The 15,014-nt window shown below is 40.3% G+C and overlaps 1 protein-coding gene across 4 annotated transcripts in view; it reads left to right on the top strand.

Annotated features, from left to right (window-relative positions):
- The window catches only part of AGPS (alkylglycerone phosphate synthase), a 70,654-nt gene that overhangs the window by 26,836 nt on the left and 28,804 nt on the right, over positions 1-15,014 (top strand). For all 4 annotated transcript variants that reach the window (XM_081876623.1, XM_081876624.1, XM_081876622.1 and 1 more), the window contains exons 2-7: positions 6,602-6,691; positions 9,024-9,114; positions 11,239-11,359; positions 11,467-11,541; positions 13,973-14,044; positions 14,353-14,432. In XM_081876623.1, coding sequence (XP_081732749.1) covers positions 6,602-6,691; positions 9,024-9,114; positions 11,239-11,359; positions 11,467-11,541; positions 13,973-14,044; positions 14,353-14,432 — 529 coding nt within the window. The remainder of the gene's footprint in view (positions 1-6,601; positions 6,692-9,023; positions 9,115-11,238; positions 11,360-11,466; positions 11,542-13,972; positions 14,045-14,352; positions 14,433-15,014) is intronic.

Below are 15,014 nucleotides of genomic sequence, written 5' to 3'. Positions count from 1 at the left end.
CTCCCCGGAAGTCCTGAAACCCACTAGATTTCTGTGGTTCTAAGTTGTTTACAGTTTAAGTTTTTGATACTGTCTTAATTGTTGTAACCTGCCCTGGGACATTGGGGAAAAGTTTGAGATGGCGGCAAAATTATTGTTATTATAAGCTGCAACCCAAGATAAAAGGGCACACCTAGCTACTTTAAAAGAATTGAGATTCACGGATGCTGTGATTACTAAGAACCAGCATGGTTTCTCAAAAACAAGTCATGCAAGACGAATCTCTTTCCTTCTCTCTCTGGATAAAGCTACAAGCCTGGTGGATCATGGGAATGCTATGGATGTTGTGCACCTTGCTTTCAGTAAGGCTTTTGACAAAGTTCCCCATCATATTCTTGTAGAGAAGCTGGTAAAATGTGGGTTGGATGAGGTAACTCTTAGGTGGATTTATAGCTGGTTGACTGACCAATCCCAAAGAGTGCTCAATAACTGTTCCTTATCCTGGAAAAAAGTGACAAGCGGAGTGCCACAAGATTCTGTCCTGGGCCTGTTGTTGTTCAGCATCTTTATAAAGAACTTGGACAAAGGAATTGAAGGGATGCTCGTCACATTTGCAGATGACACCAAACTGGAGCTGCAGACAGAATCGGGATTCAATATGACCATAACAGATTGGAGAACTGGGCCCAAATTAACAAAATGAAATTCAGTAGGGACAAATGTAAGGCTCTTCACTTAGACAGGAAGAACCAGCTGCACAAATATAAGATGGGGGACACCTGGCTTACTAGCAGTACATGTGAAAAGGATCTAGGGGTCTTAGTAGACACAAGCTTAACACGAGTCAAAAGTATGATGCAGCAGCAAAACAAACAAAAAAAGCTAATGCTAAGCTGCATCAGCAGAATTCTAATGTTCAGATCAAGGGAAGTAATAATAACACTCTATTCTGCCTGGCGGCTCTGGTCCATGGGGTCACAAAGAGTCAGACACAACTAAACAACAACAAATTCTGTCTTGGTCAGACCACACCTGGAGTACTGTGTCTAGTTCTGGACACCACAATTTAAAGACATTGACAAACTGGAATATGTGCAGAGGAGAGTGACAAAGATGATCAAGACTGCAAACCAAGACTTATGAACAGTGTAAACTCTGATATATCAGTTAGGTGGCAAATGGCTCCTTAAACCATTTGGAAGTCGCCAAAATGGAATGTCTAGTTGTCATTTTGGGGCCAGGAGGCTTGAAAGTTGTATTTTTCAACACGACTTCTTGATTCTTGAAATTTGCTCTGTGCAGATAAAATATCACAAATAGAATACTACAGGATTTGTTGTTAGCATGTGAAAACAGGCAAGTTCCAAGGATACCCAGGCATGCACCTCCACATGGAGGTATCAGGTGCCATTCTGGCACCCGGGCATCTTCACTTGGTCGCAAGTGGCTGATAGCCAGGTGCAACATGCCTCTGGCGAATTTCAAATGCTGCTTATGAGGAATGGTTGAGGGAATTGGGGATGTTTAGCCTGGAAGAGAGGAAATTAAACAGCCATCTTCAAGTATCTAAAGGGCTGTCACATGGAAGATGGAGCAAGATTGTTTTCTCCAGCTCCGGAGGGTAGGACCTGAACCAACGGCTCCAAGTTGTAAGGGAGGAGCTTCCAACTAAACATCAGGAATGACTTTCTGATAGTAAGGGCTGTTTAACAGTGGAATGGACTCCCTTGGGAGGTTGTGAATCCCCTTCCTTGGAGGTTTTTAAGCAGAGGTTGGATGGCCATCTGTCATGGTTGCTTTCGTTCAGATTCCTGCATTGCAGGGCTTGGTCTAGATGACCCTTGAGGACCCTTGCAGCTCTGCAACTCTGATACTTCTTCTTCTTCTTCTTCTTCTTCTACTACTACTACTAATTATATTTCAGCCTTTGGCCTGAGCCTCCAGCACTGTTTTTTGCTAAAACTTTGAGAGATAGTGCCTTTTGCATACGTCTCTTAAGTACTCCGTGAGAGGTGTGAGCTTTCTTTTTCCAGGTAATCTCTGTTATATTAGGTCTAATTTGAGACGAATGAACTGTCATCTCCTTATCAACACGATGAAGCCTTTCTGTGGTGCAGTGGTTAAGAGCGGTAGACTCGTAATCTGGTGAACTGGGTTCGCTTCCCCACTTCGCCACATGCAGCTGCTGGGTGACCTTGGGCTAGTCACACTTCTCTGAAGTCTCTCAGCCCCACTCACCTCACAGAGTTTGCTGTGGGGGAGGAAGGGAAAGGAGACTGTTAGCTGCTTTGAGACTCCTTTGGGTAGTGATAAAGCGGGATATCAAATCCAGACTCCTCTTCTTCTTTCTCTTTTCTGATCTTCCATATTTGTTAGAGTTGTAAATGTTTGTTCACGGCATTATATCATGGAGAGTTATAGAAGAATAGCCAGTGCTCTTCAAGAGAGTTGTGGATATTGTTTCTGGTTGTATATCAAAAAAGAGTTCAGTGACATATTTCTGTGTTTCATTTTCAAATTGTGATCGCTCAAAATGTAGGCCATTTCCTCCTCCTCATTCAGTGTCAGTCCTGTATTGCTGCAATTCACAGAAGTGCCTCAGTATTTGTTGACATTAACTATTCTTCCATTAATTTTATCACCAGACAAAGGAATTTCCATAACTTGTTATTCAGCATCCTTATCAAACAAATTTTTCACAATCAAGCAACAGACAGGCTTAATCAGTTTTTCAGCTGCTGTATGTGCTTTGTCTCTTGAGGAATCAATTCAGCCAGTTGGTAAGATATAATTTGCATCTTACCTGAGACTTTACTCATTTTTCGAAATACGATCGTTGGCATTTCCACTGTTCCAACTGCCTTTCAAAATACTGAAACATTGCATTTTCGTATGTTTGGGGGCCATATTGGAATTGGAAAGCTTCTCACCACAGATCAGACACATAGATTGAGGGACATTTTCATCTTCAGTCCATGTGAATCTGAGACTTGGATAGCTATCCACATATTGTTGACTAACTTTCTTTTTTGGAGGTCTGCTTAGACCTGCTACTGGCATTGAATTAAACTAGTCTTCTCCAGTACTCTGTTTGAATGGTGATTCTGGATCACAACTAGGATTGCTTTCAGTATCACTTGATGCTCATGCTCTCATTTCAAAAAGATATCTATCCATATTCTGCAAATAAAGAAAGTGATTTTGATACTATACAGTACACTGGAGTGTTCAAATGTTTTTTGATTATTCTTTAATCTTTCTCCTGCACATGCCATCCTCTCCTGCTACACCAGTGTGGTGCACCGCACCTTTTGAGAACCACTGTGTTAAGTTGTCTGTTAAGCTATGGTGTAACATCCGCATTTATGATAGTTATCAGATTCACGTAATGATGTGGGTGGTAGACACACCATGAAATTGTGTGTCTTTTTAAATAAAGGTGGCATCAGATTTGGAATTGTTTTCATAGGTAGATGTGCTTAGTTGTGTGTTAATTTATCAGTGACGTGTTTCCCAACCTGGGCTCATTTGGAAGGATGAAGGGATATAAATACGTTAAAAAAATAAGATAGTTATGAAAATGACTTGGATTAGCAAGGAGGAAGGAAGTTCATTCAGTCTGCTGGTGTGGGTGTTTGGAATGGATGTCATTTAAATTAATTTGTTTTTATGTGCTTTTAAATGTGTTTTTGAGAATTGAGGTGTTAATTATTTTAAGCTACCACCACTGTGGTGTATGCATTGCATGGGTAGGTTAGAAATTAATGGGAGTCAGTGTTTCTCTGTCCAGAAGGCAATCCGTGATGGTTTGTTTTCGATTTAGCTGGAACTATACTGCACATACTCAATTTGAGGGGTGGAAACTTCTAAAAGCTCTCCTTATTTTATTCTTGTATTTACATATTAAGCTCAAACAATTCCATAGTATACACATCTGTCTGCCAGCGGGATGCACTTTGCTTGAACAATGGGACTTCCCCTTCATCTCCTTCCCCTTGCAGTTCCCTTGTGTGCCTGCCCAGTCAGCTGCAGAGAGTAGAGGGAAGTTCTACATGAAACTCGATTTTACCTATGATTTAGATTTTAAAGATTGGGGGGGATATGAAGGTACTGAAAACTATTAACCTGCTCAAATAATTATCTAAAAATATATGTATCTAAAATTACAGTTGTGGTAGTTAACTAGTATTGTTCTTGAAACATGAGTTTGACCAAACTGCGGGAGGCAATGGAAGACAGGAGTGCCTGGTGTGCTCTGGTCCACAGGGTCACGAAGAGTCGGACACGACTAAACAACAATCTGTTCCAGTTTCATATTTGTTTTGTATTATTTCCATTGGCTAGATTACTAATTCAACCATGCATATTTTTTTCCCAAACAGACAGCTTCCCACTAACATCACCAGAGTTGAAGTCAATTGTCAATGTGTACCTTAAACCTTAGGGGACGCCGGTCACATATTTTAATTTAGGAATGTGAGCTTCAATGGCACGATTAATAGAGTGGGGAAATCTCTGAAAAGGATATGGTAAGAAGATGTCTTTAGATAGGATGGCTTCTTGGAGCAGTATTCATTCATTTATTTTCTTTTAGTATTCCTTTCAGTATTACCTTTATAGACTACCTTTCCTCCAAGGAGCTCAAGGTGGCCAATACATATTTCTCCCTCTCCATTTTTATCCTCACAACCACCATGTGAGGAAACTTAGGCTGAGAGACTGTTCATTCAGTGAGTGTCCTAGCTGAGTGACCTTCAAATGCTTTGTCTGCCTGGTTCCAGTCCCACATTCTAACCGCTTCATCAGACTGGCTAGAGAGTATGAGATGTATTTGTGGTGACCCAAATTTCACTGCAAATTTTGACAAATGGGGGGGGGGCATTCTTGATGTCAGAATGAATGGCGCCCATCATGCAAGGATGGTGCCTGACATTTCCACTATCTGGGGATCAATGGATCAGTTATATTTTATCTGTGCGATCAGAATGAATTTCTGGAATCAATTTGCTTTTTCTGTTTAGCCTCAGCAGAAGTCATCATGAAGGAAAAGAGGTCTGAATAGGCCAATATATATGTGGACTGTCCCTGAATCAAGTGACTTCCCTTCTTTAAGTTCTCAAAGCTCTTAACGTAGCTCACAGTTGTCATCTGAACTAGCTAGATTTTTAACTGAGAATAAATCCCAGTCAGTCCATCATTTGAAAAATAAGATTTTAAAGCCGTCGTGCCCAAAAATGACAACTAGAAATTCTGTTTTGGCGATTGCAACTTTGGTTTAAGGAGCCGTTTGGCACCTAGTTTATATATGAGTTTCTAATACTACTCCCTGTCTTAATCTGTATGAAGTGGTAGGGTCCAGAAATGAAATCCACATGACAATTGGCATGTAAGAAACACATATTTAATGTGGCTGAAAGACACTTTCTAACCTTTTGCGGATGAATGAAGTTGAACACTAGTTACATGGCTTTTTTGTAATATCTGCTTGCTTTGATATGAAGATCTTACAAAAGGATTGCCTGTCTCATTCAAATAAATGGAAATATTGCCACCTTGTGGGTGGTGCTTTGTGTGCCATAGCTCCCTCTTTATAACATTTCCTGATAACATCTGTTGTTGGATTGTGAACAAATAATCTTCCCAGACCCTTTGATCATTCTTCCCTGAATGTCTCCTCTCTCAAATGGGGGGGGGGGGGAATGCATATGTTGTAAGTTTTGTTGCTTTGTAAAGAAATATGAGTAGTGCTCTTTTAAAATTGGCAGCGCAAATCATAAAGCTGTATGTTTTGGATGGAGGAGTGTTTTAGAATTACTTAACATCCTGTTTTAACATGCTGTTCTCACAGCTTGAATTTTTCTAAGCATGGTTCTGTGGAAACATTTTGGGGGTGATTTTCTTAACACTGTAGAGGAATACATCGAAGAAACAAGCTGTCACTGTCACACCAGATGTGTAGCGCACTTGAGTTTTTGTTTTATTCTTATCAAAGTTAAACCGCCAGACACAGTTGCAATTCTAGTTTATTTTAGCTAGGTTAGGATTGCCTTTACTGAACATTTGCTGTAGCAAATTCTCACAGCGGGTCTTTTTGCACACTTCAGGCTTTCTGTCACTTGTCAACATACCTACACACCTATGTCGTAACTCTGGAAATTTCATTATGTAAATCAGATTCTGGATAATGTCCTCCTTCAGAATGTCATTAACATAAAGAACATTAAGCATCCTATTCTCAAGAGTGGCATCCAGACCTGTGGGAAACCTTCAAGCGCACAAGCGCTGTCTCTCCCCGTCAGCTTCCAACAACTGGTGTTCAGAAGCATTGCTGTCATTTTTGGTATACAGAAGCATTAATGTAACAAAAATGAGTGTTAATAATAATAATAATTTTTATTTATATCCCGCCCTCCCCAGCCGAAGCCGGGCTCAGGGCGGCTAACAACATATAAGCAGCTAAGGGGCTACATGCAGCTTTGTACATCAATTATATAATCATGCAAGCTGATGTAAAGTTTCATCAGAATGGACAGTATCCTAGAATTATAACGTTGACAAAAAATGGGCAAACAACATAGACAACTAACAAGTCATATTCTTTTTGTCCTCCTTTCCCTTTTAGGCAAGAAGTTTTTAAGTGGAACGGATGGGGTTACAATGACTCAAAATTCATCATCAATAAGAAGGGACAAGCAGAATTCACAGGGAAAAGGTAACATCCTTGTAGATACATAATATTTCTAAGGGATAGGGGGCAGGAGGGATTTAAAAGCACGAAATGGATATTAAATAGTAGGTGAAGTAATATCATTGGCTTTTGGGTGGGTTGCCCCTGTCAGGTATGTGGTCTGTTGGTTACCTTTCTGTGAATAGTTCATCAGTGGCAGACTAAAGCCAAAGCTGTTACCCTGATTGTTGCGTGGATTTGTAGAAAAGGGAGGGGTGATTGGAGTGTCTGGCCACTTCTACTAGTCTGCAGTTTTTTGAGGCTTGGCTTTGTCACCCAGATTCAGATACTTGGGACGTTGTCTGACCCCCGTCCCAGCATAACTCCAATCCCATAGGTGATCCATTCCCTTATGCACACCTGTTGCTTCATCCTACATGAGCCAAGATGTAAGAAGCTGCTGGACTTCCAGCTCCCATCAACCCCGGCCACCATGGCCAAAAGTCATGGATGATGAGAGCTGTGCTTCAGTCATGTCTGTAGAGCCACAGGTTAGTTAACTACAAGCACCAGAGGATTTGTCGGAATCCTACCCTTATTATGTATATAGATGAGTTAATTATTCTTTATGTGAACGTAAGAGGGACCCTACGTAAGAGGGACCCTATTGAATCAAACCAAGAGCTCATCTCATCCAACATCCCATTTCCTATAGCAGCTGTATAGATGCTTCCAAAAACCCTGTAAGAAAGGCAAGAAGGCAATAACTTTGCCATCCTGGTTTCCCTACTTGGCAAGGATGATCACTGAACGTGGAGATGCTTTTTTGGCATCAGTTCTCATACCTTTTTTTTATGAGAGGAGACTTCTCCGTGAATTTGTCTAATCATCCTCTATAAAACTACTTAAGCCACTGGCTGTTACCACATCGTAGGATGGTGACGTTCATCAGCTATTTATGTTGTGTAAAGGTGTGCTTCGTTTTGCTAATCCTGAATTCATTTGTCTAATACTTAAACCATTTAAGCCACTGGCTGTTGCCAGATCAAGCGATGGTGACTTTCATGAGCACATGAAAGGTGTACTGCACATTTTGTGAATCTTGAGGCTATTGCCCAATTAATTTCATTGGGTAAACCAAAGGTCTAGTATTAGAGACAGCCAAACTTATTTCTGTTCACTTGCTTCACAGTTTGCATAACTTTTATCTTTAAAAACTACATCCTTGTCTTTTTTTCTGAACTAAAAAGCCACAAATGCTGCAGCTCTTCCGTATAGGAAAGATGCTCTAACCCTTGTTCGTCTTGGCTTCTCTTCCCCAGCTGTAGTCTCCTAGTCATCTTTTCTTCAAAAGAACCTCATGCTGTATACAAAATTTAGCCACACCACTTTTCTTAAAGTACTGCAGCGCTTGGATTCTTCTTTTCTGGAAATACAGTATTTGTAATTCCTCCTGTAGTAAACTTGATGTCAGTTAATATGATGACTTCTAGTTTTTGAAGGAATAAATTCTCTTCAGCTACTGTTTAATTTTTCAATCTAATTTAGGTGTCTTCCCCTGCAGATTAATCCCTGAAAACTTGAAGGAAATAGGCTTCAACTTCTGATCCTTGTATTTGCCCTGTATTTGGCAGCTATGCGCTAATTCTCTTTGGATGCTGTCTTTGGGGCATCCTGAACTGTACACAATATTCTAAATGTGAGCATGCCATGAACGAATGCAATTGTGGCTTTTTATTTCAGACCTATTCAGCTATTTTGTTGTTTATTTACCCAGACCAGAGAAATATGTGGGAACTCTTTAATATGCTTCAGACTTTGCTCTGTTTTAACTACCTTCTCAAGCAACAAGTAGTTTATGTTGCAAATCACCAGATAATTTCTGAATAAGTTAAATAGCACTGTTCCCAATACCAAACTTTGTGTTAGTACCAAAAACAGCAACCCTACTCTCTGCTCATGATTTTAATTAACTACTATCTGTAAGAGGGTTCTTGTTACCTCACTACTATGTTTTCTTCCTCTTTGATGGGCTTTCAAAAAGCATTTGGACAATTCAGAAGTATATAACTGTACAAAACTGGGTGTTTATTTGACTCGGGATTATGAAAGGTTGTTGAGCGATACTTTCCTTTGCAGAAGCTGTTCTGGCACTTCACCCACAAGACTGATTCTTCTTTCTGCTTAAGAATGGCTCATATTAAAACTCTTTGCAACTTAGCTGGATAGGTGAGACTGACAGATCTATAATTTCCTGGATCCTCGGTCCCATCCTTCCAGAAATTACATACTTTTTGTGTATATTTGAACAAATAAAATACTAGATTTGTACTAGCTTCAGGCTAGAAAGAACTGACTAAAATACTTTCGAATTCAGGTATCGGCTAGGTGGTACGGTGTTGCCTTTTTTAGTAGACTGGATGGAGAAATATATGAGCGGAAGTCTGGAGCATAAAAGTACTTCTAGAGTAAGTATATAAATGAACATCTAATTTGGTGTAACTCAGTGCGACTTCTAAGATTCCTTTGTATGCAGTTGGAATAAGGTTTAACCTCTGATCCATCGCCATTGTCCTTTTTGTACTATCTGATATCTGAGAACTTGGGCAGAGGCCTTTCTCAAGCTTGCTACCAGTGCCCTGTGGTTCCTTACTATATGGTTCAGTGTGAATCTGTGTCTAAAAATGAAGTACCTTATTTAATCTGATTTGATTAGGTTTCTTTCCTCTGTAACCTTTCTTAGTAACGTTACATTGCTTCCTTTTTGACACAGGTTGCAAATCCTTTTCTTTCAACAGACTTTTAGTGTTTTGCTTTATATTTTTATTTTTTAAATCTATTTTTTATAATGTTACGATTTACTAGTTCTCAGTTGCTCTGTGGATAAAAAAGCTGGGATAAATATCAAATAGCTAACATACTATTACTATGTTTCTGCAAGATTTCTTGGTCACTAATTGTTTAGACATTTGATCAGTACCTTTACACCTGCCCTCCAGATACTTGGCCAATTATAGATCAAATATAGATGGGCAGGTGATCAAATATAGATGGGCAGGTACACTTTTAAGTTAATAAAATTCCAGCACAGGTACCTGCTAATTCCAGATGCCCTAGTTAGCTGTGAAGCATTGAAATTGTTCCCTGTACCACTGGTCTCCATCGTTTTTAGCAAGTGTGCCACAAGTCAAGTCCAAAATGAATGTGCCAAGGTCCTTTTACTTTGGGACAGTTTGACTCAGCTAACATGGGGGGAGGCAGAGAAGTCCCCTCCATGCCATAGCTGGGATATAAGCACCACCTACTCTTGTCCACAAGTGCCACAAACCCCGCATGCAACAGGTTAGCAATTTGATTACCGAAGCTGAGGACGTATTTATTTTTAGCTAGTAACATTGGCACAAATTTAAATGTATATTAAATCTCCTGCAAGAGATTGGATTGTAAAGCATGCCTTTAAATCCAGGGGAAAGTATGTCCTGGTTGTCAGCTGGAAGTTTGGGAATCAAGCTGGCATGATACAACTTGGTTGCTGTTGAGGTATAATCCTGCCCCACTGCTTTGCCTGCATTCTTATGCTAAACTGCATTTCCAAGTATTTCAGTAGAACTTGTCTAGAACAATTGCTTTGCAGTGCAATTGTTAAAGCGTTTGGGGCAGACCTAAATGGAGAAGTAGATGTCTTTTCCAAGAAAGATAATGTTATGAAGTATAGCCTGAGCTCAGGATCTCCTAAAAAGGACTTGCATTTCTACTAGAGTGAAATGGAAGTGGGTTGGATAAATACAATTAAAACTTTCAGTTCTTAGAGCCTTTACCTTCCATTCATTAAGTGTAATCCACTTCAGACCAATATTTTAGGTCAGTGATACTTGATGGCTAGAGTAGAAGCACCATGCAGTAGAATATCCCTTTTTCAGTAGAAATCTGTCTGATGCTTGTGCCTCTCAGCTGGCTGTAGCTCAGGCAGGCAGAAATGAAACAGGGAGAAAGCAAGTGAGATAGACATGGTACCCTCCTTTTCCTTTAACACCATTGATTCGTGCAACCCAGATGTTGACACAGGTAGCAGAAAATAAAAGTCCTTTGAAATATAACAGTGATGTTGAATGAGCTGAGCATTGACCACAAGAAAGGTAAAGGGTTTTACCCAATTTCAACACCAGTAAATGGGTTTGAGTCATACTTTACCTTTGGCTTCTGGGAAGAACTATCAATGGTTTGTCCTTCCTGCACCTTCCCTAGGACTATTTAAAACCTTTGTGACCCGAGGAAAGGCTGAAACAAGGAAGGCCAGGCCAGGAAGCTATTGCCATCAGCTTCCAGTCAGCTTAAGAAGACTGCATTCTCTAGCACTTTTTGGTGTTAGTATTTCAAAATTGTGTATCGCCCCGGCTGCCTTGTTAGAAAGGTGCTATATATTTGCAATAATACAGAGAAATGAATAGTTTGAAAGGGGACAATACAAAAATGAATTGGTTTTCCAAGAGCTTGGCATTTCTCTTCTTGTAGAAGTACCTTGCCTCTCTGCGGGAGTTTCTTCTTCTGAATAGGTGCACTGAGCATAGCTGTGTTTTTCTTTTACATTGAAGGCATCCTTGAATCTTAGTGATGTGCCTCCTTCTATTGCAAATGAAGAATTTATCAAAGACCTCCAAGCTGCTAAAATATCATATACCCAAGAAGCAGAAGCTAGGATATTCAGAGCTCATGGTAAGAACACACACACACACACACACACACGAGTGCATTTTAACTGTATGTTTATTTTTTAACTTGACATCTTTGTAAACATCGCCCCCCCCCCTTTTGTACTTTAGGTCATTGCTTACATGAACTATATAAGCTCAGGGAAGGAATGTTTCAGCGAGTTCCTGATGTAGTTGTATGGCCAGGTAAGCTCTTTAGAATGTTTTTCTCATTCTTCAAAGGCTTTCCTCCACCCTGAAGTCCAATATAGCAAAATACAAATCTGGAGGCGGGGGATGAACTTGATATTGGAAAGCACTTGCAGATGTTGGCAGAGCAACCAGTACTTGGTCCAGGAATGTTGTTTGGAAGTCTGCCAAGAATGCTGCTTATGCAGCCTGGTGAAAAAGCCTTTGCAAAACACAGGCTCTGCTTTACTTGTTTGGTCACTTTCCTCCAAAGTGAAAGAAAAAGAGTGTCAAAATTTGAAAGGTAGATGCAACATGGGCACAGGATCAAAACATACAAACACGTGAAAGACTTGGAAGCTTTTTTCAGTGTGTGCAAACCTTGAATTTTCTGAAGATGAAATAAAGTTCTGATATGGTAAACTTTCAACCAGATTTTCACGGGCAACGGATTCTTGCTAAAGAAAGAAACCTGAGCCATGCTAGCATTTTCAAGAACACATAATTTGCTGTTCAGAATGCATTACATGGGTTCTTGTTTACAGTTTCTGTGATTTACTGGCCTTTACCCAGCTGGCTCCTTCCAGCTGTGCAACTTAGATGCTGGGAAAACTTGGCTCAGTATCCTTTATTTTTATTTCTAGTTGTTAATACCAGAACACTTGCTGGGGTGCTTTCTGCGCATTTTCCAGAGAAACCAAAGCTTCTTCATTTATGCTCCATTGAAACCAACATAGCAAGTTAGTCGAAACCAACTGGAGAGTTTCATGACCCACTTTAGATGGATTCAGGCCACTGCTCTAAATCAAGATATGGACACCTTTCCTATTGACTGTTCTTGCTAGTTCATTTTCAACTTTTTTCCAACTAGCAGAAATCTATAGGGAGGAATGTAGTGCTATGTAAGCTTTTCAGATTTCCAAGCAAAATAATCCCCTCTCTCCTTGCCCCCTCCTTCTGGGGGTTCTCATGACTTCTCCAGAGTCAGTGGAGTCCTTATGCAAGCTTCTGTTCCTGGGATGATTCATTGGTTGAATCTAGCCCATACTTTGTTGTCTGTAGGATATACAGTATTTTTCAGTGTATTGGACAAGATTTTTTGACTCAAAAATCATGTCAAAAAACTGGGGTCGTCCAATACACGGATAGTGACATGGCTGGGGGGGGGGGGAGAGAAGCTGTGCGCCGCCAGCCAGCTTGTTAGTGGGAGCGCAACATTCCCCAATGCTGCTGTGTGATCTAGGGAGTGTTTCCTGCCCGCAGCTGTGTGGGGGGAGAGGCTCAACAACTTTGGGCCATCTCCTCTCATTTTCCTAAAATTGAGTCCCCCAAAATGGGGGGGGGGTCCTTATACATGGGGGCGTCTTATAGACGGAAAAATATGGTATTTATTTGCACCTCCATTTCATAACACTTGGTGCATCCATAACTACTTCAAGCACTAGAGTTTTTACCAGCTTGGGCTGGTGCACCAACAATGTCCCTTCCTTCAGAAGCTGAATCTGGCCAGGGTTGCTTTTCAGTAACCTCCAGACTTGAGTACTATAAAGCACTGAACACCAGGCTGGCCTTGAAAAGCTTTTGGAAGCTTCAGCTAGTGCAGACTCCTGCCACCAGATGGACTAACACCCACCAACAATCAGAGCGTATTACAGAGTGGGACCAGACCAGTTGCCTATTGATTTCTGGGCTTGAATGCTGGTTCTTGCTGCTTGAATGCCCTGTTTGGGACTGGAAAATCTTATAGAATGCCTTTCCTTTGTGCACTCTGTTCAGTGTCTAAGATCCTGTCTTGCAATCCCACACCAAAGTTCATTCAGTTTTTGCTAGAAGCAGGTGTTTTTCAGTTGTGGCATCAACCTTACGGAATGACCTTTCCAGAAGAACCCATTAGGCACCATCATCTTGGACCTTCAGGTGCCAAGTTGAAGCCTGACTTCGTAGAAAGGCTTTTGGCTGGCTGTTGGTTTTACTTTCCTCCTGTGTTATTTCTATTTTCACGGCCTTGCTTTTTTGAGCATCTGCTAAATCTGTAATTTGCTGTTACTTGAATTGTAATTTTGTTGTGAGGTTCTTTTTGATAATTTAAGCTTTTTGTATTTTGTTTTGATTTAAAAAAAGGAAAAGTGTAAGCAACTTTGGTTCAGTGTTTAAGAGGAACATGTGAAAAATTCAGAACCAAATAGATGATCTGGGCTCAATCCATTTTTGCCAGCCAGTATTGCATATAGTTCTTCCCTGAGCCCCAATATTGGTGGTGCAGAGACTCCTTTTCATCTCATAGTGAAAGTGTCCAAAACATTGAGACTTCACTTCCTTAACTCTAGTATAGTTGTGGCCTCTGACATCACTGTAACAGTAAGCCGCTGTGAAATACTTTAATACATTTAAATTTTAATCACTGTCTTAATATATGTTGTTAATTCTCTATTTATACTTCTGTTTATAGACTGCCATGATGATGTGGTTAAAATTGTGGAAATAGCCTGCAAGCATAACGTTTGTATTATACCGTATGGTGGTAAGTTATATAGCAATTTTATGCCTTAAGGAGAATAATTGTCTTGTTTTCAGTGGCCAGAATCCAAAGTGTTGCTTCAGAAATAGCTAATGGCTTTTGTATGCCCAGTGGGATTTATTTTTATTTTTATTTTGAAGAGCAGACTCCCTTGCTATGTTGCGTTTTGCTTGAGGAAGCCTCATCCCAAGTTCAAATGTAGCACTGTTTATTTCTTTAAAAATGATTTGAGCCCCATAGTTAAGTATCAGAGAACTAACACGAAGGCACGTGAACGAAAAATAACGTCAATGCGTTTCTTGTATCTGCAGGAGGAACAAATGTTTCTAATGCTCTTCAGTGTCCTGCTGAGGAGAAAAGAACGATTGTTTCATTGGACACCTCACAAATGGTATGTGGAAAAAGCATTTTCAGGCAAAACTGTGTAGAATGTCAGATTGTAAAAAGTATTTCAAATACCAAAAACGTAACTTAAGCTGACTTCCCTTACATGGTAACAAAGACTGTGGGGAAGGTGGCAATGGACATCTTTATAAGGCCTTGAGTATTTTTGGTTCCTAGCCAAAGAGTTAAGTATTTTGTAGGATCAGCATGCTTGGTAGCAGAGTGAAGATTTTGAGTCTGGCTTTCTCAAGTCCCAAGCCCAGCACTCTTAACCATTATGTTACATTGGCTGTCTGTTGGGAGCATAAAGACTGCCACTGGGTTAGATAGCTAATTGATTTCATAAAGCATGAACTAGAGCTTTCAGCTTTCGAATAACTTAACAGGTAAGTTTGGAGGGGGTGGGAAGAAACACTGTGGTTCTTCTGTATACAATGCAAGGTCAATCTTTATTTCAGTGAACATGTGCAGCATAAAGATGTCATTACTGAACATCAGTTTGTCCAGAATCCTTTGTCTTAAAAGTTCTGTATAAAATCCCCTTCTGGTTTGCGCATAGGGTGGAGCGCTGCATGCCGTAGTGTTTGCC

This window comes from Podarcis erhardii (genome assembly GCF_964252035.2).
Source record: "Podarcis erhardii genome assembly, chromosome: 1".
NCBI classification, from domain to species: domain Eukaryota; kingdom Metazoa; phylum Chordata; class Lepidosauria; order Squamata; family Lacertidae; genus Podarcis; species Podarcis erhardii.
The sequence above is the reverse complement of the archived record's forward strand: the minus strand, read 5'-3'. Positions and strand labels throughout refer to the sequence as shown.